Source organism: Trichosurus vulpecula, chromosome 7, assembly GCF_011100635.1.
Source record: "Trichosurus vulpecula isolate mTriVul1 chromosome 7, mTriVul1.pri, whole genome shotgun sequence".
Taxonomy (NCBI): Eukaryota; Metazoa; Chordata; class Mammalia; order Diprotodontia; family Phalangeridae; genus Trichosurus; species Trichosurus vulpecula.
The window spans coordinates 261,795,849-261,823,230 of record NC_050579.1 but is presented as its reverse complement, the minus strand read 5'-3'; the positions used below and the strand labels follow the sequence as shown (position 1 = coordinate 261,823,230).

Sequence of the window (27,382 nt, the reverse complement as noted above, 5' to 3'; positions counted from 1 at the left end):
TAAGATTCCTGTGAGCTTAAACTTGCCAAAGCAAAGAAAGGCTAGATAGCTTTGAATACAATAAGTAGTATTTATTATACAGGCTTTCTTGAAACAAAAATTTATTGTCTTATATTGAATTCTCTTCTACGTTCTCCTACGTACAAGGCAATCTTATTTTTTTTCTTATTTTGTATTTAAGTTTCAAATTAAAAAAATTATTAAAGATTAAAAAAAAAAGAAAAATAGGTACATGAATGCTCTGTTGGTTGAGTTGTAAACTGTTCTAATCATCCTGGAGAACAATTTGGAACTATACTTCACAGATTGTAAAATTGTGTTATAGAAACTGGCTCAGCAATACCAGTACAAGGTCTATATCTGAGAGAGATCAAAGAAAAGGTGAAAAGACCTATTTATACAAAAATATTTATAGCAAGCTTGTTTTTGTGGTGGCAAAGAATTGGCAAGTGAGGGGATGCCCATCAATTGGGGCAGCTGGGTGGTCCAGTGGATAGATTTCTGGCCTTAAAGTCAGGAAGACTCATCTTCCTGAGTTCAAATTTGGCCTCTGACACTTACCAGTGGTATAACACTATAATACATTTAACTCTGCCTCAGGTCCTCATCTGTAAAATGAGCTAGAGGAGGAAACAGCAAACCATTCTGATGGTGTGCTTGTGCTTGGACCCCAGTTCTAAAATCACATCTCTCCCTAGCTTCAAAGCATTGGCCCTAGAAGTCCCTCTCCAGTTCAAGGGCAGCATGCCTTAGCAAAACACTTATCTCTCCTCCTGATGCTGTGGCCAGCTGCACTTATAGAATTTATTAGTTTGGACTTCCTGTGTATTGCTAATTGGCTGTGCACTGGGGCCATAACAATATTTACTACTTACTGACCTTCCTGATATGTATCCTAGACATAGTCAGATGTATACTTCCTTACATTCATCTTGTCTAACAAGACATTTGATGGAAGCCACCTGGATATTCCTAGTCAGCTGTGACCGCTAGTTGACTTAGTGACATTTCACAGTCAAAAACACACCCCCAGGTAACCCCACCTTGGGCTATTTCCCAGTGAACTCTGGGTGAGATACCTGTGCAGTAGATACAAAAAGTGCATGTTCCTTTAACAACTGACCACCCCTTAACCACTCCCTAATCCCACCCGCAAAACACCTAATTGACATGTTTCACCCTCAAATCTCTTATAAAAACTTTCTTGCACTTGTATAAAGTTTCAGGTTCCCTAAGAACTCTTGCCCCATGTAAAGCGTAATAAATCTTTGCCATCTTGACTTAAAGAATGTTTGAGATCGTGAATTCATTCCAGACAGCCCTGACCCTCTCCAGTACTCAGGTCTTTGAGGGGCACTCCCTCTCAATGACCCCATCTGGGAACTCCAATCTTGGGGTTCCTGGACCTCATCTCCCTCAACCCTCAACATTTCTAGTATCTTTGCCAAGAAAACCCCAAATGGGATCACAAAGAGTTGGACATGACTGAACAACAACAGCCACTACCAATTGGGCAATGGCAAACTTATAAGACTTATATCAACTGATGCAAAGTGAAGAGAGCAGAACCAGGAGAATACTGTACACAGTAAACAATATTGTAACAACTGCCAAAGACTTAGCTACCCTGATCGAGACGATGATCCAAGACAATTCCAAAGGACCCATGATGAAAAATGCTATCTACCTCCAGAGAGAAAACTGATGAACTCTGAGTATAGATGGAAGCATACTTTTTTCACTTCCTTTGTTTTTTGCTTTTTACTTATTTATTTTTACAACATGGCTAATATGGAAATGTTTTGCATGACTTCACATTTATAATTGATATATTGCTTGCCTTCTCAATGGGTAGGAGAGAATACAGAATTTGGAACTCAACATTTAAAAAAAAGGAACATTAAAAATAAACAAAATGAAATATTAAAAACAAACAGAAAATTTCATTAAAAACAAATAAAAATAAGCATTTGTTTGAATTATTCAAGTTGCCACCAGATAGCAGCAAGGCCAGAATTTGAATGGAGGTTATCTTTTTATGGCTGGGAGAAGATTCAATCTGTACTTTATTTAGTAAGTTACAAAAAGTCTGATTAAGAATGAGACTAAAGGATTCTGGGATATTTAGGGGAGGAAGAAGGGTAGTAGAACAGTTGTCTCTGGAAGCAGCCAAGACATTTCTGTTCCGAGCAGGTGGTAGGAATGGGCGGAGGGGGGAGGCGGGGAGTAGGATAATGTTAATAGTCCTCTTGCCCCAGCCGGAACTAACACCCCTCCCCCCAAGCTGGCTAAGATGGTCCTTCACTTTACCCCTGATCAATGCTCAGAATAACCTGGAGGAGCCAGCAGGCAGATGGAAGGGACTGTGCTCTGGATACTGCTTCTTCAAGGGCTTCTGGGTATGGAGGCAGTGTAACAGGGCAGACACAGAAATAAAGAGATAGAGACAGAGCCCAAAAGAAGGAGAGAGACAGATGGAGAAAGAGGCAAAGCCAGAAATATAGAGGGAGGGAGGGAGGGAGAGAGAGACAGAGACAGAGAGACCGAGATGGGACAGAGACAGAAAGAGGGAGGAACACAGAGATCGAGACATATATATTAGACAAATACAAATAGGAGACAAAACATAAACAAAAAGAAAGTCCCAGAAAAAGAATCAGGGAAACGGAGAAAAAAGCACAAGGTACAGAGTGGAACAGAGGCAGAGAAATGCCTGGTTCTAAGGAAGAGCCTCAGGGCCTCTCCTTAGAAGACCACCCCCTTCCTGTCCTGTCTTCCAGGCCTCGCATGGGGGGAGAATGAAGAACTTCGACTTTATCGCCATCTCTTCAGTAACTATGACCCTTCCCGAAGGCCAGTAAGGTGGCCAGAAGAAAAAGTCTTTGTCAATTTCAAGGTCACCTTGACCAACCTCATCTCATTGGTAAGATTCAGCTTCCACATTTTTCCTACCCCTCTTCTTAACCCCTCCCCCACTTCCCCTCAAACCCTTTATATGACCCCAAATCTGTCTCTGATCGCATTAATCTCCTTTCCCCTTTATTATTCCCCGTCTCAATCTCTTAAGAACGAGAAACAGGAGACTCTCTCAACCAGTGTTTGGATTGGAATTGTGAGTAGGGGTTTGGTGATGGCGGCAGAGGGATGTGGTAGACGATGATCTTGGTGGTCCCCACCTCACATCTCTGAGGGAAAACTAATCCCACTTAATGATATGTGGTGAAGGGAGCTGCGAGGAAGAGAAAGCCTTTACCCTATCCTTTTTGCCCAAATCTCCCAGGATTGGACTGATTATCGACTCAACTACAGCAGTAATGACTTTGGGGGCATCACAACTCTGAGAGTTCCTGCTGACCTCGTGTGGCTCCCTGACATCGGGCTGGAGAACAAGTTAGGACAGGACACCTGAAACCCTGAAGGGATGGGTTGGGGATGGGGGGTGCTGGAAGGCTGGGGGGATATGAGGCCTAGGAGCCTGAGTATCTGAGAAGCTTGCTGCCCTGTCCCTGAAAAGATAGGGGGGAGAGGCAGGGCTCCAGACCTACCTCAGCAGGTCTCAGGCATACAGGCAGCATAGATACCACTCTTCTCTGAGACAGGCCAGACCATCACAAACTCTCATATATTCACAAGGCTGGAGACCGGGACACCTGAGATCCTCAGGGATTTGGGCAACTGGGGAAACCTGTCTGCTTAGGGAGGGGTCGGATGCCTGGGGAGGCGTCAGGACCCGAACACAAGAGCACTTAGGGGACTGGGAGCCTAGACGCTTGGACTCCGTGGTGGTGGTGGTGGTGGGCTTAGGGAAGGCTGATGAATTGGAACAGACGAGGTCCTGGAGCTGGGTTGGGGTGAGGAGCAGTGGGTGTATGCCAGACGCTTGGGTCCCTCTGTATTGATAGCATAGACGGCGTGTTCGGAGTGGCCCACGAGGCCAATGTGCTGGTGAATGAGGGCGGCTTTGTGAGCTGGCTCCCCCCAGCCCTCTACAGAAGCACCTGTTCAGTGGAAGTCACCTATTTCCCCTTCGACTGGCAAAACTGCTCCCTAGTTTTTCGGTAGGACCAGGGTAAGGGGTGGGGTCTTGAAGGGGGCAAGCCCTGGGAGGCGTGGGGTGTTGAGAGGATGGGACCAGGCTACAGTGTGGTTTGTAGATGGGGGGGGGGGCAGGGCATGGGGAGGGGACTGACTCATTCTCCAGCACTCCCTCCTAAGGTCTCAGACGTACAGCGCTGCAGAGGTGGCAATTGTCTTCTCCGAGGAGTCTGGCCAGATTCTAAACAAAATCCAGATTGATGAGGAGGCCTATACGGGTAACAGTCCAGTACTTGGGCTTTTCAGGGGCAGTGGGGAGGAAACGCTGCTCTGGAAGGGTCCTATTTATGAGAACAAGTGATATTATTCAATCAATGAGCATTTATTAAGTGCCTACTAAGTACCCCGGATTGTGTTGGACCCTGGGGATGCAAATACAAAGAATGAAAATCCCTATATGCAAGGCGTTTACATTCTAATAGTGGAGCCAGGTATACCAATAGAGAAACATTTATTAAGTGCCTACAATCTACCAGGCACTGCACTAAGCTCTGGGGAATACAGAAGAGGCAAAAGACAGTCTTTGCCTTCAAGCAGCTTAGGTTAGGTGAGACAACCTACAAATATATGCAAAACAAGGACAAATAGGAATAATGAAGAGGAAGCCACTAGAATTAAGAGAGTATACATCTGTATATACAGATACAATTAAAAATAATTAAAAGCAAAGTAGTTTGGTAAAGAAAAACTAAATAGAGGCGTTTATAATTTATCCTAGAAGCCACTGGAATTTATTGAACAGAGTATGCATATGCGGTCAATCAATCAACAAACACATGTCAGGCATATGGAGCAAAATGGATACAAAGACAAAAAAGAAACAGTCCTTGCCCTCAAGCAGCTTACACTCTATTAAGGCAACAAATATTGGAGGAGACCCTAAGAGCAACAGAGCTCTGAAAGGCAGAGAGGAGGAGAGAGAACGTGTTTGTTGGTCATGGCCAAACAGTTGTTTGTGCATAGATTAATGAGTTCATAAAGAATGGTCTTTTTATGTTTTGCTTTGTGTATAGAAATACTGTGTGTGTGTGTGTGTGTGTGTGTAAGTTCAGAATTTAAAAATAAGCAAAGGGCCTGGAAATGGAATGTTCTGTGTGAGGAAGAGGGGGAGAGGAAATAAGCATTTAAGAAGCACCTACTATGTGCCAGGTACCGCACTAAGCACTTTTTAAATATGGCATTTGATCCTCGAAACAACCCTGTGAGGTAGGCTTTATTACTGTTCTCGCTTTATGGTTGAGGAAACTGAGTCAGACAGATGTTAAGTGACTTGCTCAGAGGTCACACAGCTAGTGTCTAAGGCCAAATTTGAACTCAGGTCTTCCTGATTCCAGACTCAGCACTCTATTTGCTTCACCACCCATGGATACAGGCAAGTAAGCCATTTAGTCCAGTATGTAAAGGGGAATAACCTGTAATAAACCTGGAGAAAATAGGCTGGAAGCGGATAGCGAAGGACTTTAAATGACAAGCAGAGGTGTTTGAAGCTGAAGGTGTTTGAGCATTAGAGTGACAAAGTCACTTTGGCACTCGATGGGCTGGAGGAAAGTCTTAGAGGCCAGGAGATCGATGTGGAAGCTCATTCAATAGTGATACCAGGCAATTATCGCTGAGATGCTGAAGGCCTGAACCACAGCGGTGGCTTTGTGAGTGGATGAGAGATGTTTTAGAGATGTTGAGAAGGCAGAATTTACAAGACTTAGAAAGTGATTGAAAATGGGAAGGAGGACGAGTGAGGAGTAAAGGAGGACTCTAAGACAGTGAACTTGAGTAGATGTTACTGTTGACATAAATGGGGAAGTCAGGAAAAGGTAACTTTCAGAGAAAAGATGAATCCTCTTTTGAACACCGGATGGTAGGATCATAGATTTAGCTCTGGAATGGAGCTTACAGGTAATCAAATCCAAACCAGCATTTTAAGCAAAGGGAACTGAGGGTGACCTGCCCAAAGTCACCAGGTGGCAATGCTAGGATTTCAACCTATATGCTCTGACTTCCAAATCCAGTGCCCTTTCTGCTGTACCAACACTGACTATGGGACTTCTTTTTGGAAATATCCTCTGGGTAGCCGGGGATGTAAGACTTGAGTTTAGAAGGAAAAATAGGGCTGGATCTGAGTCATCTGCTTAGAGAAGGCGTTGAATCCACAGAAGTTGATAATCACCGGGAAGGAGTGTATAGAAAGAAGATAGGAGTGGGTCATACATAGCTGATCGTTTAGCCGGCAATGGAGTCTGAGGAGTAGCTAGACAGGGAGGGGGAGAAACAAGAAAGAGTGATGCCATGAAGGACGGGGTGATCAACAGTGTCAAATGCTGTAGAGAGGTCAAGAAATATAAAGGCTTGACAGAAGGCCATTTGTCTTGGCAGTTAAAAATCATAATTTTGGAGAGAACAGTTTTGAGTTGAGTACTAATGAAGGTTAGAAAGAAAGTTACCAAAAGGTTGAGAAGTTGGTGGCAGTGATAGTGATGCAAAAAAAGAGAAAAAATTAAACATTTAAAATATACAGAAGAGAGAAGGGGGAATTCAGAAGGAGACAGAGACAAGCAGGACAGTGCAGGCACTAGTATTAAATTTAATATACCCTTTTAAAAACTATGTAATAGAAATTAAGTTTTACAATGGGAATGGAAACAACATTTGTCTGGGAGTCAACTGCTTTTTTATGTTCATGTAAAGGGGGATATTTTTGTTCATAAAATAATAAACTAACAATTAAATTAGAAATATATGATGATATATGAATAATATAATAAAATAATAAATAATGATAAAAGGAGAGGAATTGGATTCAATGAGAATTTGTGAAAAGGAAGGTATATGTATCTTTATATATTAACATCGCTGGAAGGAGTCACTGCAGAAAGAGGTTAGAACAGTTGGTATATCAAAGGTAGAGGGGTTAGCCTTGGTGAGGAGAAAAGTCACCTGTCCACCGGAGAGTGGAGTAAAAGAGGAAAGAATGGAGTGTCAGGGGGTTTTGAGAGGGAGCTTATAAAGGAGCTCGAAGGGAATGATTGCGTGGAATGATTACCTTTCTTTTCTCAGTAGAGAGGAGGGAGTGGGAAGAGGGGACTGTGTGGGAGGCTTGAGGAGAGAAGGTTTAGGGGCACTTAGATAAACCAACAAATGTCTCCAAAACAGAGAATCGTTACTAGAATCCTGTTCCATATAGCATAGCCTCCAGTTTAGCAACTCACAATTTTTTTTTTATTTTCTGCTTTTTGGCAGGGCAATTGGGGTTAAGTGACTTGTCCAAGGTAACACAGGTAGTACATGTGTCAAGTGTCTGAGGTCGCATTTGAACTCAGGTCCCCCTGACTCCAGGGCCGGTGTTCTACTCACTGTGCCACCTAGCTGCCCCCAGCAACTCACAATTTTAAAAGCTCCATTAACACATTTTGGTATCACTTTTAGGTTTACAAAGTACTTTCTCCCACAACCACTCTGAAAGATTGAGAATAATGCCATTATAATCCCCTATTTTACAGAAGAGTATGCTGAAATTCAGAGCGATTATACTGTGTGACCTCAGGCAGGACCCTTCCTCACTCTGGTGAAGTTGAACTAAATCTTTAGGGTCCCTCCCAGCTCTGACGCTTGAGAGTCGATAGTGATTACACAGCTAGGTGAGAAAGTGTTAAAACAAACTGAAACCTGTCTTCTGACTCTAAAACATGGGCTCTCTCCACCACTCTAGGCTGCCTCTATTGATTATCGCCATTAACAATTCTGTGAGGCAAGCAGGTATTATTATCCCATTTTTAGTGAATGACAGAACGAGACTTCCGAACCCGGGTCTTCTGATTCCCAGGTTCGTGCAATCCCCGCGGTTACAGACCTAGCTCATTTTTGTGCTCGGATCCTTTCACAAGCGCTAGATCTGTCCCCGCTATCCCTTCACCCTCAACTAGTCTTCCAGCGTGGGGGCCGGCTGTGGCTTCAGTCTCTCGCTATCCCCGGCACGTGTGACATACGGATGGCTACGGCTGTTCGGCGGACAAGGGTTGGCTGATTGATCTCCCTAATCCGCAGAGAACGGCGAGTGGGCCATCGATTTCTGTTCTGGGCAGATCTTGCACCATGAAGACCGCTCAGGGGATGCCGCCGGGCACACTGAAGTCATCTACACGCTCATCATCCGCAGGAAGCCCCTTTTCTACGTCATCAATATCATCGTACCCTGCGTTCTTATCTCAGGCCTCGTCCTCCTAGTTTACTTCCTTCCCGCACAGGGTAACGGGACCAAGGGGAGGCGGCTTCATTCACAGAGCGGCACCCAAATTCCCCCACCGCTGGAGATGGCCTTCCTCACTCCAGTCGGAGCTTAAGGCGTGCGGAGACAGGGTGGGGTGGTAATGGGGGGGGGTGTGGAGAACAGAGCCAGAACTCACACCGCTACCTTTTCAGCGGGTGGGCAGAAGTGTACAGTCTCCATCTCCGTCCTCCTGGCCCAGACTGTGTTCCTGTTTCTCGTGGCGACAAAAATCCCAGAGACTTCTCTGAGCGTCCCTCTGTTAGGGAGGTAAGTGGGGCAAGAGGCTGGATCCGAGCCGAGGGAATGAGGCCAGGAGGAAGGGAAGGGAGAGGAGGACGGGAAGTGAAAGGATGAGCCAAGAGGAAAGCTGGGCCGGAGAGAGCAGTTGTCTCGGGGTGGGCGCGAAAACTGAGTCTGCAGGAAGGGGGGCGGAGTCAGGGAGCGGGAAGGCAGAGCCTGGGGAGGAGGGGTAGCTCCGAGAGAACAGCGGAGAGCCCGGTTTCGCCCGCTGCTTTATTTGTGCCGGCGGGGAGCCTACAGTTCCCCTTTCATGCGCTCTGTTTCATCTCGAGCCCTCCGGAGTGTTTCTGCTGAAGGAGTGGCTAACTGAGTACCTCCAACCGACCCACCGGCCCCACACCCGGGGAGTATCCCCCTCCTCCCGCTTTATTCTCGCTTCCACTTTGCCCTCAAAGTTTCTTCTCACCCACATCCCCACCCCGAGACCCCGCAGCCAAATCTTAACTCACGCGTTTCCCGCAGCCCGGTCCAATGCGCCAGGGCCGTAGGAGTGAAGCCGACTTCCAGCGGTAGTGTGAATTCCCGTAAATCCCAACCCTGCGGGCAAACAGAACCGTGCCCCTCGGAGGAGGAGCTGCGCGCTCGCTTTGGCCGCGGCTCCCGCCTCTCTCACGCCCCGCCCTGCAGCCAAAGCCACTCGGGACAATGCGTGCCCAGGGTTCCCCGAGCTCGGATCGTGGACCTGGCCGCTGCAGCCACAGAGGCGCCGACTTCCTAGCTGCAGCCATAGGGCTGAGATCTGAGAATAAGTACACAGTAAATTCCCAGTGTTACCTCTACACATAGCCCTCCAGGGTCAGGGACGAGACAACCCTTCCTTTTCCTCCCCGCCCCTCACCTGCAGTAAGGTGGTTCCAAAGCTCCAGGCACTTCCCATAGCCTCTCGAAGCACCAGCCCCAAGGAGGGTTCTGGAGAGGATGGGGAGCCGCGTGACTCTAGTTTCATTCCTTTCTCCTCTGGCAGCTCCCCTTCCTCCCCGTCCTGGTCCTCAGGCCCCAGGGGCCTCAGCTTCTCCATCCTGATCTCCAAATATTCATGGGCTGCAGCCAGGGCCAACTCCAGGGAGCATAGAAGTGGAGGCCGGAGGGCCACCTAGTGTTGGGGTGAGAGAAGTCACCAAGAACGTCTTTGGGGGAAGGGGAGTTAGGGAGTCATCCGAGGGTTACTTTTGGGATTGAGAGCCATCCGCAGATTATAAAGTCATTCCAAGGTCAGAACACGCTATAATCACTGAATAAATCTTAAAATGGAACGTCAGTGTTGGAAGGAATCTTAGTCATCTGCATCCAAATCCTTCATTTGACTGAAGCGTTTGCTGCTGCGCTTGGATGCATGGGCTTTTGAAAAGGGGGGGTTCACTGTGATGTGAACTCTAGTTAGAATTTCATTAGCAGATTAGGGAGACCTTGGGGGCTAAGGAAGAAAGAAGGTAACGGAAGGGTCAAAGAAAGGCTATGCGAGCCCCAGGGGGCCAAAGAGCTCGCTGGTGGGCCCCCACCTCCGTGGAGCTGTGGTAGTGATAGACCCATAGCAGAGCATCGAGGGAACCCGAGGACCCCTTCATAGGAGAGGCCGTTCCTCTAAGGCGGAGTCAGAAGTAGGGCACTTATGGGACGCAAGGGGCTTCCCGATAATTTGGGCTGTGGTGTCATCGCCTATCCCGGAACAAACACTGCATTGTGAGGCGGTGATGGTGACGTAGAGCTAGCCAAGCTGGCAAGTGCTTTTTGGAAATGTTGCTTTACGTTTTCGGCGCCGAGGTCTGAGAGTGGGGTGACGATTTAGCCGGCCGAGATTGTGATGTCGCCTACAGACTGAGGGAGTTGTGACTCTTCTCTCCTCCCTCTCCTTGCCTTGGGAGGGCCACTATGGCCACCCCCGTCTCGTCTCCCTTATCTCAGGTATCTCATTTTCGTCATGGTGGTGGCCGCACTGATTGTCATGAATTGCGTCATCGTGCTCAACGTGTCCCTAAGGACGCCTAACACTCATGTTATGTCCCCTCGGTTACGTTATGTAAGTCTTTGGGGGTGCTGGGGCAGGTGTACATACGTGTGCAGGCGGGTTAGGGGTAAAAGATGGGACGGACCGGAGAAATTGCGGGCATCTGTCCCCCAGGTTTTCTTAGAGCTGTTGCCAGGTCTTTTGGGTTCTAGTCCACCTCCACCGGCGCCGGGAGCGGGTTCTTCCCAACGTCGGGCTTCCTCCCTGGGAATTCTGCTCCGGGCGGAGGAACTGATCCTGAGAAAGCCCCGGAGTGAGCTGCTATTCGAAGGGCAGAGACATCGGCACGGGCCAGGGCCAGGTGACAGGGTCATTAGAGGTCGAGGGTTGTGGGAGAGCTTTGAGTTCCGAAGGGCCCGAAATACCCCCTTTTCCTCCCTCTCAGCTGCCTCCACTGCCGCGTTATGTCAGAGCCTGGGAGCTGCTGCATCAGAGATTCGTTGCTGTGTAGACGCGGTGAACTTCTTAGCGGAAAGCATGCGGGAGCAGGAAGACTCTGGGGAGGTAGGGAAGGTTGAGAACCGAGTATTTAACGGTCTGCTACGAGCCAGGCTAGGGATGCAAAGGTGATCGAAAGGCGATCTGTACTGCAAGGAGCTCACAGTCTAAAGGGGGAGACAACGTGCAAACTGCATGGGAACAAGACTTCGGATAAAGTGGAGATGATACTGGGGGAAGGCACTAGCATTAAGGGGATTAGCAAAAGCTTCTTGCGGAAGACGGGACTTTAGCTTGAAGCCAGAAATGAGGAGAGAGATCCAGACATTGGGGGGGAGGGGGACGGGACAGCAAGAAAAAATGCCCAGAGATGGAGTGTCTGGCGGAAGGAACAGCAGGAAGGCTAGTGTCACTGGTATGCTCTGAGCTTTCCTGGAATACTTGGCTGTGTGCGCTTAGGGAGCCCAGACTCAGTGCCTGTTACCCCTTCTTCAGGAAGTTTCCAGCTGGGTCCTCGTGGGAAAGGCCTTGGACAACCTCTGCTTCTGGGCAGCCCTGGTGCTCTTTGGGTTTGGCACAGGCCTCATCTTTCTTGGGGGTCATCTGAACCGAGTGCCTGCTCTGCCCTTCCCCCCTTGTATGTAGACTTCCTTTTTGACCAGGAGGCACATAACCCTAAGACTCAACTTCCACCCTGGATGGGTCTCATCTTGACCCTTGTTGGCCAGTCCCATCATGAGATAAGACTTTCAGTGACCATAGTCACCAAGGCCCAAGTGAAAAGGAGGCCTCCCACATTTCACCCTTCCCAAAAACTTTTCTTGGGTTTCTAGATGTGTGCCGACCCCAGCCTCCTTCAGTTATTTTTATTCCATCGATACGACTCGCACTGAGGCCTCTCTCCTCTTCTATGATATATGGGCCATAGCAGCCTCCCCAGCCCCTGGTCTCCCACGAAATCCCCTGAACCATGACCAAAGTAAGGTCACTGACCCTGTATCAAAGTCTCTTTTCCCAGTGACTGGGAGCGGTTTCCCAGGCACTGCCTCTTTCCTCTCTCCCCCAGAATCAACACCAACAGTAAGTCATAGCCAGCACTCACGTGGTGCTAGAATGTTTGCACAGCACTCCACGTGTTAGCTCATTTGATCCTTACAACTACCATCTCCACTTTAAAGATGACAAACAGAGGTACACAGGGGTCACACAGGGAGTGTGTGTCTGAGGCAGGATTTGAAGGTCCTTCCTGTGTCCACACACTGTCCACCAAACCATCTAACACACTGACCTGAACACCAAGCCTAAGGGGTTCCCAGTTCCCCTCTCCCCCACCCCCACCAAAAATTACTCATCTTGCTTGACCCAGACAACCCTACAAACCCACGATGTGTGCATTACTGGGTTTGGCCCTCCTTCCACAGGATACACTGTGGACCTGACCTGTTTCTGTGTTCCCTGACTGGCCCCTCTACTATACTCCCCCTCAATAAAGCTTGCTTCTGCTAACCCCGCTACTGAACAGTGTTTTGTCTTGTGGTGTTTGACCTCCTGGCCACATCTTTTCCTTCTGGACAACAAATAGCAGTGAGACGGGAAGCCCTGCCTTTTCTCTACCAGGTTTTGAGGCCCATTCAGCCTGATAGATGGTTAGCAGAGGTTAGAGGTAGAGAAAAGCAGAGTAATCAGAGCCTCCTAGAAGAAATGAAGAGAATTGTAAGTACTTCCTCCCTACCTCCCTTCCATGAATGTTTCCTCTGTTGCTGTCTTCTTCCCTCAACTCTGACACATCCCAATCCCATACAAATACTCCTGGCTTCTGTTCACTTGATTCATTCATCTTAAGAGTCTATTCTAACCACTGCCTCTTCATTACCGAGTTAGCTAGTGAACATATATCTTTGTCCTTGTATTTTGAATGCTGGTTTCCCTGAGTAAAAAAGCAACAGGAATAGGAAAGGCTGGTTGAATTCTGTCTTTATTAACAAATGAGGTTTCCAAGGCCACTACATTGAGATTGGGGGCAGGGAATAGGGTGAAAGGGGCTACTTGCTGCTCACACTATATACAAATGCAAGCAAGGTGGGGATGGTGGGTAGATGAGAGCAGTAGCCAGCCCCATGGCCCCCCCATCAAGGAAGAGCACTGGAGGAAAGAAGGGATAATACTGGAAAGGGGGAGGAATATTTTGGCTGGCAGCCCCCCTCCCCATTCCCTGGAGTTGGGGGGGGATGATTAAAGTGCTTTCGGAGAGTGATGAGGAAATGGTCCCCATGGACCACCCCCCCTTCCCCTGGAGTGACTGGTGACCTCCGTCTCTATGCCACCCCCCCAGGGTCTGGTACATTCATTGGGGGAGTCAGTCCCCCTGGCGTGCAAAAAATGGCGCCCTGGGACTCTGCCCTAGACAGCAGCAGTAGAATGAAGGGAGGCATCCCCAAGCACTTTCCTCTTTGGTGGGGGAGAAAGGGGGGGGGAAAGGGGCTGGTTCCCAAATAATTTCTGGTGGGAGGGAGCTGTACCTCTACCCAGAAGTAGGGGAGTGGGCAGGCACAGTTTTTTTTCAGAGAAAACATTTTGAGAGCAGGAAAAGGGAGGTCACGTGATCACAAAAAGCTTAAGGGGTCATAGGTCACGTTCCCAGCAGGCTCCAGTGAATCAAACTAAAAAAAGCAAAAGCCCAGGGAGGGTAGAGAGGGAGAGGCCTGGCTTTTTGTTGTTGGCGGAAGGGGTGGTAAGATGTGGGTTATATGTCCAGGGTGGATATATACCCCACCTACCCCTACTCAGCCTGCGATCCCCATCACCAGTTCATGATGCAGTTACGGTTGAGAGTCATGAAGTAAACCTGGCTGCTACCTCCAGAGCGAACTGAGGCAAAGAACACCTGCAGGTTGGGGAAACAGAGGGAATGGCTGGATTAGGGATGGTAGTAGTTGTATGTGCTGCTGAAGTCGGAGGAGCAGGGCTCCCTGTGAGGTGAGAGAGTCTCTTCTGCCAAGCAGTGTGGGTGGGCAAACAAGCTTGAAAAGAGTCATCTGGGTTTGCAAATGGGAGCCAGAGGAGGGTGGGGTGTGGCTAAAGCTCTCTCTGTGGTGGTAGTCAGCAGGCTGCCAGAGCTGAAGTCACTGAAGAAGTGACCCATCTCTGGAACTCCAATTCCCTCACCTTTAAGCTTTGTTTTCCCTAGAAGCACTGACCACAGGCCTCGTGGCAAGTTATTCTATCATGCAGGGAAAAGAAGGTGGTCAGTGGCATTTGTGGGGGCAGCAAGAGGTCTATGAAACTCCCACCTTGTCATTCCTCTCACACAGGAATTTGAGTCTCTGCGCTCGCTTGTGCATGAAGACCCCATCCAAGTGCCCTGTTTCCACGGAGCGGATTTCAATGGCCTTCTCACCCCAGCCCATGATTTGGTTGGAGCAGATGTAGGCTTCCAGGGAGGAAAGAGGATGTCAAAGACAATGCAGTGGCCTGGTCCCATTTTACAATACAAACCCTTCTATCTAGGGCCCCCCATCCCTATTTCCCTAGGATGTTTCAGGAATGGAAACTTCTAGGGAAAAGATCATGTAGCTCCTAGGGAGAGAAAAAGAGGGAATGGGAGCTGACGACTGGGCTGAGCTCTGAGAACAGCCTGAAGGGTGGGCTAACTCTGGGCCAGGGTCTGAGAAGCTCACCTACAGAGGTAGGCATTTCTCCCCACTGCAACACCACATCCTTGATGATCCGGCCGTAGGTATTAACATATACACCCTCATCCTCATAGCAAAGAAGCATCTCCATGCCTTCGGCATTTGGAAGGAAGATGATGGCGTGAGGGGTTATCTGGCTCTGGATCTGTAGGGGATTGAGAAGTAATTAAACCCAAACACTACCTCTGCTCCCTCCCCAGGTCCCTAGACCCCTTAAAGACTTAGCAACTTTTCCCACGAGCTCACATGCACTGGGATGTAGATATCATAGCTGTTCCCTGAGTCCACATCAACAGCATGGAAGCCAGCACTAGAGCCATAGATGACCTTGAGCCGCTGTCCCTCCTCCACCGTCAGGTCAACCAGCAGAGGCCGGTGAGGGAGGTCAGCAAAGGACTGAAGGGGACAGGGCAGTTCAGGGCGAGGAGTGGATATGGGATGGGGAAGGGGAAGGGGCTGGGGCTGGGAAGGTATGGAGAGGATGAGATGGGCCTGGGGCTAAGAGGCAAGAGGGATGGGAGTGGACAGTTGAGAACAAGATTGAGGTGCTGGAGATGGGGAGTGGAAGGGAACAATAAAAGCCCTGTAAAAGAAAAATTGGGGAGGGAGTGGGGATTCAGAGTGAGAATATGGGACGTGGGGGAAGAGGAGGGATGTGGCTGGCAGGTGTTACCTTGAAAGCCATGAATTTATGGTAGGGCTTGGGGGCCCAAGCATACACCTCCACTGAGTTCTTCAGGGCAATTACCAGGAACTTAATGCGTTCGTATTTCACTGAGGAAAGTGGGGTGGGGTTATTGTATGACAAAGGAACAGTCAGGTGAATACACACCTTTATAACTGCCTTCCCAATTCTCCTTCAATGCTTCCCCAGTGTTTCTGCTTCAAGCCCTCTGAGATCTTGAGCAGAGAGTGAAATGTTCATCACGTGGTAGGCAGTGTTCCTCTCCCAATATCCCATCCCTCCAATAGGACAATGTTTGCTTCCTGTCTTCCCTCCCCTTTGTCTTCCCACTGCTGACCCGGTATCCTCCGCCCTCTGCTGTCCCTTACAACGCCCAGTGAAATTTTCCTCTCACCAACTCGGTAGTGCCCACAGCCCTCCATGTCCCCCACAGTGGTCCATCCCTGCTTCTTCTCCACCTCTGGGTCATTGTGTAGGATCTTGTTCCGGAGCCAGGACAGGTAGTAAACTCGAAGCTTATTCCTTTTCCCTGGTGGTGGTACATGAAACGCACCCTTTGTAGGAGCCCAACTCCTTCCCTGCCGCCATCTATGCCAATGTCACTGCACTTGATCAATTCATTCCACTTCCTTCTGCTCCACCTCTACCACCATCCTCCTTCCCAATATCAGGATCTGATGGGTGCGTTTAATTCTTTCTTTAGCTCAAATCCACAGTATCTGAGACGGTGGAAGCTGATTCCTTCCAACTTGTAGCCCCTTTTCCCAGATGCCCCTTCACTCTACCCTCTCTTTAAATACCTGAGATGGTGATGAGCAGGTTAAGCCCTTCCAGAACATCCATTTGCTGGAAACGTCTCCGCCCGATGAGCCCATACACTTTCCCCTGCCCACTTCGATCCAGCAGCATCAATCCATTCTCTGTGCCCACCAGCAGGTTCACACCTGAAGCACAAAGCCCCATAACACCCAGTGAGAGGGGAATGGGGTCTTTCTCCCCCTTCTAATTTAAGACCAATACCCCAGGAATCACACTCTCCCTTCCTTCTGGCAAACCTAATTAAAGGAGGCAAAGACATTAACTCATTTATCTACTCCACTAATAAATTAATCTATTTTACTCCCTGCTAGGGATATATCGATTTCCCCAGCTTAGGTCTCGCATCTTCCCGTCTCCCAGTTATACTTACCCCACAGGGCAGCACAGAGGATCTCTGAGTTAAATCGTTTCTTATACTTTCGAATTTCAGGGGTGTCACTGTGGGGCCGAGTGTTAGTGGGGTTCACATTGACCACAGAGCCTTTTCGAACCTCATACTGCAACTGCTCCAGCCGCCCACCCTCTCTACCCACCAGGGCTGCAGGGAGAGAAGAAGTTGGTAAGCACTATAAGATGCCAAATAGGACCACAGATTTAAATAGACCTGAAAGGAACGTTGGAATTGGGCTACTATAACCTTCTAATTTTACAAATAAGGAAAAAAAAAACCCAAAATGAAAACTGCTTTTCCCACTGTATCCATACTACATCCCTAATGATCTGTTCTGGACCTAATCATTTATCCCAGACTGAAGAGTCTTCTCTTGACACTGACAAAAATGGTTCTTTCTCTCCTTCATTGGTCTCCCAATCTCCTAGAATAGTGTCTTCCCAATGTCTCTGGTTAGTTACTCCCCAGGGTGGCACAGTGGATAGAGTGCTCTAGGCCTAGAGTCAGGAAGATTCACCTTCTTGAGTTCAAATCTGGCCTCAGACACTTATTAGCTGTGTGACCCTGGGCAAGTTACTTAACCCTGCCTCAGTTTCCTCACCTATCAAATGAGATGGAGAAGGAAATGGCAAACCATTCTAGTATCTTTGTCAAGAAGACCCCAAATGGGGTCATGAAGAGTCAGACACAGCTGAGAAATGACTGGACAACAAACAACGAGGTTGATAATGATGTTCACCTGTAATGGGGATAGTATCCCCGCTGCCTCCCGGCTGGTAAATTCCCAGGTCCACAAACATAGTGAAGGAGCTCTTGCCCGGAGCCTTCACCAGGCCACGAGATTGGTACTGTGGAGACAGGATGATGTGGGCAGAGTTGAACAAACAGGAATTTAATTTCTACAGACTTCTGCTCAGGATTTCTACCATGACATTCTATATCCCTTGCCAAATGCCCCCTCTTCGCCAGATTTGGACTTCTTAAATTTTCTCTCCCATTCCAGATTTCTCTCACCCCTTTCTATGGCATTTGCTCCAAAATACTCTTTTCTCTCCTTGGCCCTTCCACAATCCCCCTTCCCTGTTCCACATACATCACTGCTTCCATCTTTAGCTGGGGAACCCTGGCCTTTGCCACTCTCAGTGGGTGAATGGCTGGGCTGGACCACATCAGGCAAGTTAGTGTAGCCATTGGTGTCAGTATGTAGTAGTCCTCGCTCCTCCTCAGGAGTCTGCAGGAAGGAGAGGGGTCAGTGCCAGCTTGGCTAGGAAGTAAACTGGGTAAGCACTAGGCAGGGGGAGAACTCACCCGCTGGACCACCATGGTGCCTCCTCCATAGGGGGTCTGGGCCCCAGACAATTCCTCAACATCATGGACGACCATGGTGCTGATACTATCTGTGTCCCCATCACTGTTGGGGAAAAGGAGGGAAGTCAAAGGTGTTTATTCTAGTCCCACCCATCTCCTTCTGAAAGAAGCATCATTCATACCACAAATGCTGAGTGACAATGAATGCAGGCTATAAATATGATTTCCATTTGTTATTATTGTATATTTCTATATCATATAAATAAGGCTCTGTCAAAAATTCCCTAATCCGTCTCGACCCCCAACCTTTACTGCCAGACTCATGTAAAGTGTGTGCTCAGTATCTCCACCTGGAGGTAGAAGCACTAATAATTCAGTGTATGTCTCACATTAAGTTCTCCACCCCTTCCTGCCCCTCTTTTCTATTTCCATTGATAGTCCCAGTTATCTAAACTCCTAACCTCACTGTTATCTGTAATAATTCTTTTCCCTTACCCCACATAATCAGATTATCAATTCTATTAACTTTATCTTTGACATATTTCTCACTCAAAATAATCAAAACCAAACGCAGTGAAATTATGATGAGCGAGCCTGGTCCTAAAGGAGAGATAGGAGAATATACCTCTCTCCCTTCTTTGCTGAGGCAGAGAACTCCAGGTGTGAAACGCTACATACAGTACTGGACTTGGCTGATATATTGGTTATTTTTGCTGAATTGTTTTTAAAGCATTTTTTGTTTTCTGTTATATTTTTGTTCTGGGAGACACGGGAAAACATTGAAAAATGTGGTTGGCGTAAAAACAAAAAAAGTCAGGAACAGTTTTTTTTTTTTAAGTGTTTCTCATATCTTCCTCCTTTCCACTCTCATTTTAACTACCTTTGTTCAGGCTTTGCCTGGCCTATATCACTGCCTCCTCATTGTTCCTGTCTTCAGCTCTGTCTTCTATAATCTATCCTGCACACTACCTCCTAAGTTCTATTCCTAACTCGCTTCTCTGACCATGGCACTCTGTTCAAAATCTGCGCATACTGCTTAATTAATAAAGTATAAAAACCTGGTTCCGGCTTTTAAGTCCCTTGTATAATCTAGATCTAGCCTTTATTTTAGCCTTATCTCATGTCACTCCTGGAACTCCTACATTCTACCATCTTCATAGCTTAGTCTCTGTGATCCTCTATACTTAGAATGGATTCCTTTCTGCCCCTCTTCTATCTCTGTGGAAATAAGTCTCACTCCCTCTTCCTTTCTTCCAGACATGACCCGTCTCCTGGTCAAGGTTAATCTCTGTTCCATCCCTTCCTGTCTTCTCCAGAAAACTGAATCATTAGTCATCTTTCTCCCTCTCATCCATAACTACTGGCACCCTCCCTACTGCCTCAAAGAAGCCCAAATCTCCTCCATCCTTAAAAACCTTACTAGATCCCACCATTCCCCTCAAGCTACCATCCTATGTCTCTACTCCCTTTCTCAGCCAAAATTCTAGAAAAAGCCATCTATATCTGGCACCTCTGCTTAGATATGTCTCTCACTTAGCAATTCTGAACGTGGCTGCTTCGTCACTCAACAGAAATTGACTATCTCTAATAAATCCAATGACCCTTTCCCTTAGTTCTTATTCTATAATGTTGACCACCAAGACATTCTCTCCTCTGTGGGTTTGGCACAACTGGCTAGATCAACTGTTGGTATTCCTCAAGGTTCTGTTCTAGGTCCTTTCCTCTTCTCTTCCTACAGTCTTTGTCATGTCAGCTCCCACGGTTTAACCAGGAGTCTTTACCATGAACCTGAGTCCCGTGTCACCGACTAGACACTATCACTATTGGACATTTCAAACTGGAGGTCCCAGATCACAAAATGAACTCACATTCCCCCTAAACCCTCCTACTTCTCCATTTCTGTAGATGGCACCACCACCTTTCTAGTCTTCCTGGTTCACACCTCAGCATTATCCTGAACTCCTCCTCTCCCCTCCCCCCACATATCCAAACACTTGTCATATCTTGCCATTTCTACCTTCACAACATTTCTTTCATCTTCTTCCTCTTCACTCACAGAGCTACCACCTTAGGTCAGGTCCTTGTCACAGCCTCTTAACTGGCCTCCCCACTTAACTCTCTCACCATTCCAGTCCATCCTATACTCTATTGCCAAAGTAATTTGCCTCAAGTGCAGGTCTGATCATGTGACTACCCTGCTTCCTATTCTGCCTCTAGCATAAAACATAGCTCCCTGTTTAGCTTTTAAAGCTCTATGCATCCTGGCCCCAACCTATCTTTCCAGCTTCCCTGGACATCATCCCGTCTTCTGTATTCTGGGACTCTGGGATCAAGCCTTTTTGTTGTATACAACACTTCATCTCCTGTTTCAGTGCCTTAGCACCGGCAGACCCCATGCCTGAAAAGCTCTCCCTCTTTACTTCTGCCTCATAGAGCCCCTCTTTTCATTTAAGCTTAAGCTCAAGACCCAACTCCAGGAGGCCAGCTCCTCTGTGAACCCTTCTCAGAACCAGTATGTCACCCACCACTCAGAGTGAAAGTGACCCTTCCTCAGGTTTTTTTTTTTTTTTTACAACATTTTGAACTATTCTTTGCACTTATCACAGTTATTTAGGGTACATCTCTTCTTCATCCCAACATACACAATTACATCATAAGCTCCTTGAAAGCAAGGTCTGTGTCGTATCTATTTTCATATTCCTGCCACAAAATAAAGCGCATCGCACAAAGGAGGCACTAACAAATATCCGCTGAGTGTGCAGGAGAAAAGACATCTATAAATAATTACAATTCAGGGGCAACGTGTGATAAGGACCATACAAATGAACACTTAAGTGTGAAAAGTCATTCAAAGGGAGTAACTGATTTCCAAGGCAGTGGTCATCACTCCTTCGAATGGGGAAAATCATCCCTTTTCCAAAATCATGTCCCTTCTACCCTTGTTTTTCCCCTAACACAGCCATTTGAGGTTTCCTTCCCATTTCTTCCATAATCATTTCTAATTCTTTACAATTGGCCTCCCTGTAGACACTCGTACCGAATTCCGGAAGTGTCCCTGCTCTCCTCAGAGTGGTCCCCGTCTCCTTCCTCCTCTTCATCATCGTCACTGCTTTCCACCTCCTCACTAGATGATGAGTAGTCCATGGCTTTCTTGGGAGGCCGGGGGGCCTCATCTGCCATTCGCTCTTTCAGCAGCACAAAGTCCTTAATTGGAGAAAAGAGAAGGATTCGAGGAGGCTGGGCAGGGGGTGCTAGTCCCCAAATTAGAAGGGTACTAAAGGTGGGAAATAGGGTTAGATCAGGGTTCCAGAGCCCTGTCCACAATACATCTCTTGCACTAACCTCGCCAATTGCTCGCTTATAGCTCTGAGGGGAATCCCAGAGGAAGAAAGGCAGCCAGAAGTAGGAGAGAGATTAAAAGAGGTTAGTAATGTAGGAAAAGTCCTCTGATTACCATTCCCAGTTCTGCTCCCCCCACTTAAATCCTTTAGGCTCCCACCCCTGCTCCTGCCCCTAAGAGGGGTTCAGCAGATGTCGTGTTGCACTCCTCAGGCCCTGTGGTTGGGAGAGCAGCACCTGCCAATGAGATTACTCACTGCAGGCCGGCCAGGCCTAGAGCGATGGTCATCAGGTCTGACTTTGCTTCCTGGGGACAGGATGGGAGAATTGTCCAGCTTGGAGGATGCTGGAGATGGGGGTGGGTAGGAAGGAGAGAGTGATGGTGGGAATAGGGATAACACTGTCTGTTCCATTACTCCATGTTGATTCTGAATCATCCCAATCCCTGCTAAGGCTCCCAAGTACTCTCCCCCTCTTACCATAGTCCTTCCCAGCCCCCTAGAGGGTAACATAGGATCCTATGTCTGTCTCAACCTAGCAAACTACTTAGGGGAGGGCCTAGGTCTTTGCTACATGTTGTCTAGCACATAAAAGCTTGACAACAAGCTATTATTTTTAATTTCCTTGATTGTCATCTTGTTAGCTATACTTTATTCCCACCTCCTCCTTTCCCCTCCATCAACTCCTTTTGGTTTAGGGGCCTCACCTCCTACTCGGTTGCGCTCTAGTGAGCCAGCTTGTGGTAGGTGGCCATGGGACTGGAGGAGGCTGTCTCCACGCTCCCAGCCTGGCTCACTCCTTCGAAGGTCTGGGTTACTGTGACAGATGTAGGGGTTGGGAGAAAAGGAATCGAGTCAATCTTCCCTTACCTCAATTTGTAGAATTAGCACAGTTTTAGGAACCAGCACCATGGCAGGGTGATCATTACAATGTAGGGAGGGGTGAGGGGGCGACAACTCCATTACCTACTGGTGCTGGGTGGGCTGGGGGGTTGAGTGGGGGGCCCTGGAGGCCCAGGGGTCACCCACTCTGCCTGAGTTTGCAGGTAGGTTTGCCAGGCGGAGTTGCTTCGAGGTCTGTGAAGGGAGCACAGGAGTGGCTGGGGGTGGGGGGGAGGCTGGGATGGTTAGGCTTGGGATCCTCCACCCCCAAGTGGGAAATAACATGTCCTCTATATCCCATCCCCTAGCACATTCCAGCATGGCCATTACCTGGCACAGACAGGCTGTGCTGGCCGGGAACCTCCAGCTCCACTGGTGTTAAGGGCAACAGCAATGGATGAGGTCCTCTGGGGAACCTGCAGAGTGGCAAGAAGCGTCAAAGGCAGCACAGGAAAGGATGGAGGGGATGGAGGCTGAGCTGAATGAATATGTATATATCCTTCCTTGAGACCTCTCTTCCACCTTCCATTTTTATTTCTTTCCTTTCCTGTATTTTCTTGCTCACCTCCTATCTCCCCCACCCTTCTCTTCTAGCCATTCCTTTACTCCTTTCGCTGGGGAGGAATGCTGGATTAGCTTCAAGGCTACACTTACCTTAGGTGGGGCCTCACTGTCTGCTCGATTCCAAGGTGGGGGGGCTGGTGTGGGGCCAGGACCCTCAGAGGTGGGGTCTGAATTTTGTCGGATGATAGGTCCACGAGAGGCAGGAGTAGCGGTGGGTGGTGGGGCAGTAGAGTCAGGCTCATGAGCAGCAGGGAAGGCAGCCAGGTTTCTGGTGGGCTGATCTTGTAGGGATTGAGAACGGGGCACAGGTGCTGCATATGGCTTTAGTGGGACTCGATGTGCAACAAGGCTCTGCACAAGAAAAATGGGGGAGGAGGGGAAAAAACCTTTGTGGTTTATCCATACTCTCCACCCAGCTGAGAAAGGAAGGGAGAGTAAGCTTGGGGCAAGAGCTCTAGCTTCTACCTAGAGTGTCTTTCTCCTTTCTCCTCCTCCTCCCTACCCCCCTAAATTACCCTTCTGATAGCTTGGTATTTATTACATATAAGAAAATGCCAGAGGGAGAAAAAGAAACACATAGAAACATCTGTGTGTTTTTATGTATATCTGTAGGTATATCTGAGTAAATCTCCTTATGCACTTACCTGCATCTGAAGGTGTGTGTAAGAGTAAGAGATATCTTGTATAGTCTCTCGTGTGTGTGTGTGTGTGTGTGTGTGTGTGTGTGTGTGTGTGTGTGTGTGTGTGTGTGTGTAGGGGAAGGTAAAGACTTACTTTGTGTGGTCCTTCCTGGGGCTCCACAGGCCTTTGCATGGGTGGAGTTGGGGAAAGGGGCCCAGAAGGCCCAATAGGGGCTTGTGGGGGACTGGGATCTGGTCCTGTGCTGTTCGGCTTAGACTTGGCCAGGGGTGAATTCTGTTGTTTGTTCATTCTTGTCCTTTCCTCTACCTGTGAAGAGGAGGGTAGAGGCAGGTAAAAATAAAATCCATTTCTACTTTCCCCCTTTCTCCATATGGTCGCAGAACCCCAGCCCTCTCCTCCTCATCTCCCCTCCCCCAATTATATCCCTTTTCTTTAGTTCCTGGCTCTTTTCCACAATTCCCTCAGTACTTTCATCAGACTCCAAGGATAAGAACCAGACTCCAAGTCTTAGGGAGCGGTGGATAAGACCCAATGGGGTGGCTCCTTGAGGGTCAGAGGAGAAGTTTAAGAGAGTACCTCTCGGGCCCAGGCTGGCTTGTCAGCAGGGTTAGCACCCCGGCTATAGTGGTACAGGGGCTTTTTGTCTCCTGGCGCAGGTGGCTGTTGCTGCTTCTGGAGCTGTTGCTGCTGCAGGGACTTGAGATAGGCGTGTTCCTGCTGCAGCTGCCTCTGAAGCCTCTCTGACTGTCGCTGCTCCTCTAGCTGCTTTCGCTTGTACTCCTGGTACCATGGTGGGGGAAGGGAAAAAGAGATTCAGCACTGGAGAAGTGGATTGGGGATGCCCTTATGAGGCTGGAGAAAACACAGGCTCTCTTCTTTCCAAATGCCTAGAGAGGCTGTTCACCCCTGCAGTCTCTCTGGAACCTTTTCCCTGTCTCCATCTCCTATTCTAAGCAAAGAAGCCCTGAAGGCCACCCTACCACCCTTCCCAAAAGGAAATAAGGTAGTGGATGAAGGACCCCATTACCAGCAGCAGGGCCTGTTCCTGGAGCAGCTGTTGCTGAAGGATCTCAAGCTGTCGCTGCTCCTCCTCCAATTTATGTCGAATATACTCCTGGGGGGGGAGGGGGAGGGGGGCAGGGAAACAAGAGCAGGGGAGAAAAGAGAGGGGAACAAGAGGACAGGAGGTGGACGGACAGGAAAGGAGAAAAAGAATACAGAGGAGAGAAGATATGTGTATGGAGGGTGGAGGGAAATAGGATAGTAAAGGCAGTGTGATGGGCATGGCAAGAAGATAGGAATAGGGGATAAGAAAGCAGAGGCAGAAGGGGGCAGAATGGATGGGCCAGGAAGAGATAGGTAATTTAGGAAAAAGAAACAGACGGGGAAAGATGAGGGAGCCAAGGGTAAGGGGGTGGGGGTGGTAGGAGAGAACACAGAGAGAGAGAGAAAGAGATAGTGAAGCTAGAAAAAAGACAGAAGAACCTGGGTGGGGGGAGGGGACAGGAGAGGAGGTGTGGGGAGTGGGGAGTGGACAGCAGAAGCCGGGGAGGGGGGGGGGGTGCACAGGTGTGCATGGAGGGGACTGTACCTGTTCTCGCTCCGCCTGACGGCGCTCTTCCTCCCTTCGAAGGGCCTGCATGTCCTCTAGCCGCTGCTGCTCCTTCTTCTCCTGCAGCTTCCTCTGTTCCCGATCTCGACGTTGTTGCTGTAGGGATCAGGGAGGAGAGGAAGAGATCAACCAAGACCAGATGAATCTAGATACTTCCCACATCAACTTAGCTAAGCCAAATAATGGGAAACCGCACCCCCCAACACATTTTCTTTCTCAAGGAACCTCCAAGAGTACTGGAGAGTAATTCTCAACATCGATGGGGGACAGATTTAGATTCACTTTTGCAGAATTAATCCAAAGACTGAGTGATCTCAGAGGGCTAAGATAGAAGGTATGCAAGCAATTACTTTTGGGTTTTTTTGGGGAGGGTTAAGGAGATTCTTGGGAGGGGGGGCACAGGAACTTTGGTGTTAGACTTTTGTATCCTGATGACAGGCAGTGCCCCCAAATACGCCTAATCAGGACACCTGCAAAGACCAAATGGAACAGGCTACCAGGATATCTCTTTAAAGATACCAGGCACTCACTAATCAGGTCCAGACTCATGTAGAATTTAAGATAACTAAGGCTCAATTCTGTATCTTTTTGGTCTCTAAGAAGAAAAAGTTTGCCAAGAAAATTAATAGTGTTAGCCTGTGTGGACTTAAAAGACCAATCTATTTTATTTTCTTTGTTTTTAGGCAGGGCAATTGGGGTTAAGTGACTTGCCCAAGGTCACACAGCTAATCCATGTATCAAGTGTCTGAGGCCGAATTTGAACTCAGGTCCTCCTGACTCCAGGGCTACTACTCAGCGTACCACCTAGCTGCCCCAGACCAATCTATTTTAGAAGGCTGGTGTAATAGATCAAGAAGACTAGAAGGAAAGCCCCTTCTGCTCCCTGCTTTGTGCGTCATCTGAAAGAATCCCTCGACTTTTCTAGAGTAAGTTTCCATGTTCAGAAAATGAGAGAATTGAATCAGATGATCACTAAGGTTTCTTTTAGCCTTAAATTCTGATAATCCTAGAATAACTCAAGCCTATTTATCTAGAAGCAATTAATGTGATAATTACAAATGATCTTCAAAAACTCTTTAAAAAGCACAAGTGGCAAGACCTCTCCTTGACAATTTTTAGCCACAAGTTTGTGTTTTTGTGTAGAATAATAATGTATTTTTAAAACACCAGACTTCTTCACTAACTCAGACCTGCCTTTCCCCCAATTAGTCCGAACTGGTATGTGAATCAGACTACATGCTTTCACATCAGGCAAAGAGAAGCATTCAGGCTGGACTTCATTAAAGAGATAATTCCTCCAGAGACCTGGATTCAAGTCCCTGCCATGACAATACTTGGGTGATTGGTCAAATCACTTAACCTCTTCATGCCCCAGTTTCTTCATCTGTCAAAAAGGGAGGAAGAACTTTGTAATACTTTCTGAGTGCTATGTAAATACAACTGTTATTCTCTAACTCCAGGGGCTCTAGCTCTGCTGTAATTCATTGCAGGATGTCACTGCAGAGCAGCTTACAGGCCTTCTCAGCAGGTGTGATTCTTGTTCGTGTTCTTCCATAGAGACTTCACAAAAGATCCATCCCATATGTGGGAGGCATCTCCTAGATCTTACAGTTCACGGGTATAGACCTGTCGGTCTTTCTTTATTCTCATCATATGACCCATATAACTGGCCTAATTCCTTTTACCATCACATATTTTTCTTGGTGATATCTTTTATGACATGGAATTATTATTAATATTAATGTTGGTGATGATAATTAAAGTACTATTAAGTGTTTGTTTACAGATCACTCACTAATCACTTAATAAGATGACTGGGATGGTGAGGAAGGGGCAGAGGGACATTATATTAAAATGGAAGAAAATTATCAAATGACAACCAGTGACACAATCAATGGAGAAATAGAATAGGTATGATAAAAAGACATCAATTTCTAAAAATGTGCCCTATTTGAAGTGAGGTGCACCTGTAAAGGGTCTATATGACCAGGAATGCAGGTTATGTAGCGATGAAGTCATTGGGGTCAGTGGGGGGGGGGGGGGGGGGGCAGGCGGGGCAGAATGAAACTAAGCACCTGCCAATTCTCTTTGTTAATGGAGAACAGTGGAAAAAAGAATCTTAAGAAATGAGGCAGTAATCTCCTTATTGCAACCTGAGGCCCCTACCTTTGCTACCTCTGCTTACAACAGGAATGAGATCCAGATTTCAAGTCCCACCCTTTGTCCCTGGAACAATTTCAGGGACTGAGATACAAGGAAAAAATGCCCCTCCCCATAACTCAAGGAATTAGTAAGGCTGAACAGTGGTAACTGATAATGAAGGAGCGGATCAGATACGCTTCGGGGGTAG

General features: G+C 47.8%; 3 protein-coding genes across 12 annotated transcripts in view; 1 reads left to right on the top strand and 2 right to left on the bottom strand.

Moving 5' to 3' along the window:
* The first annotated feature begins 2,353 nt into the window (after positions 1 to 2,353).
* CHRNE (cholinergic receptor nicotinic epsilon subunit) lies at positions 2,354 to 12,613 on the top strand. The gene is made up of 12 exons (XM_036769001.1): positions 2,354 to 2,399; positions 2,781 to 2,923; positions 3,068 to 3,112; positions 3,281 to 3,390; positions 3,903 to 4,058; positions 4,216 to 4,313; positions 8,134 to 8,334; positions 8,509 to 8,623; positions 10,559 to 10,673; positions 10,776 to 10,962; positions 11,047 to 11,165; positions 11,595 to 12,613. The coding sequence occupies exons 1-12, from the start codon at positions 2,354 to 2,356 to the stop codon at positions 11,742 to 11,744; spliced, it is 1,485 nt and encodes a 494-aa protein (XP_036624896.1). The 3' UTR covers positions 11,745 to 12,613.
* Positions 8,620 to 10,318, bottom strand: C7H17orf107 (chromosome 7 C17orf107 homolog). Its single transcript, XM_036769002.1, has 4 exons — positions 10,156 to 10,318; positions 9,495 to 9,749; positions 9,106 to 9,395; positions 8,620 to 8,943 (listed from the first exon to the last, which is right to left on the bottom strand). Exons 1-4 carry the CDS (start codon positions 10,219 to 10,221, stop codon positions 8,919 to 8,921), a joined length of 636 nt encoding a protein of 211 aa, XP_036624897.1. The 5' UTR covers positions 10,222 to 10,318; the 3' UTR covers positions 8,620 to 8,918.
* A 443-nt stretch (positions 12,614 to 13,056) lies between the features above and the next one.
* The window catches only part of MINK1 (misshapen like kinase 1), a 54,309-nt gene continuing 39,983 nt past the window's right edge, over positions 13,057 to 27,382 (bottom strand). For 2 of the 10 annotated variants that reach the window (XM_036768653.1, XM_036768661.1), the window contains 22 exons: positions 25,012 to 25,128; positions 24,448 to 24,534; positions 23,997 to 24,200; positions 23,553 to 23,726; positions 22,869 to 23,129; positions 22,545 to 22,630; positions 22,299 to 22,409; positions 22,040 to 22,149; positions 21,591 to 21,679; positions 21,337 to 21,360; positions 21,032 to 21,198; positions 17,995 to 18,097; positions 17,780 to 17,917; positions 17,426 to 17,534; positions 16,666 to 16,833; positions 16,277 to 16,420; positions 15,871 to 16,005; positions 15,465 to 15,565; positions 15,038 to 15,187; positions 14,777 to 14,936; positions 14,390 to 14,529; positions 13,057 to 13,983 (listed from right to left, as the gene is read on the bottom strand). In XM_036768653.1, coding sequence (XP_036624548.1) covers positions 13,900 to 13,983; positions 14,390 to 14,529; positions 14,777 to 14,936; positions 15,038 to 15,187; positions 15,465 to 15,565; positions 15,871 to 16,005; positions 16,277 to 16,420; positions 16,666 to 16,833; positions 17,426 to 17,534; positions 17,780 to 17,917; positions 17,995 to 18,097; positions 21,032 to 21,198; positions 21,337 to 21,360; positions 21,591 to 21,679; positions 22,040 to 22,149; positions 22,299 to 22,409; positions 22,545 to 22,630; positions 22,869 to 23,129; positions 23,553 to 23,726; positions 23,997 to 24,200; positions 24,448 to 24,534; positions 25,012 to 25,128 — 2,862 coding nt within the window. In that variant the 3' untranslated portion in view covers positions 13,057 to 13,899. The remainder of the gene's footprint in view (positions 13,984 to 14,389; positions 14,530 to 14,776; positions 14,937 to 15,037; positions 15,188 to 15,464; positions 15,566 to 15,870; positions 16,006 to 16,276; positions 16,421 to 16,665; positions 16,834 to 17,425; positions 17,535 to 17,779; positions 17,918 to 17,994; positions 18,098 to 21,031; positions 21,199 to 21,336; positions 21,361 to 21,590; positions 21,680 to 22,039; positions 22,150 to 22,298; positions 22,410 to 22,544; positions 22,631 to 22,868; positions 23,130 to 23,552; positions 23,727 to 23,996; positions 24,201 to 24,447; positions 24,535 to 25,011; positions 25,129 to 27,382) is intronic. The other 8 variants (XM_036768655.1, XM_036768654.1, XM_036768657.1 and 5 more) reach the window with 8 other exon arrangements.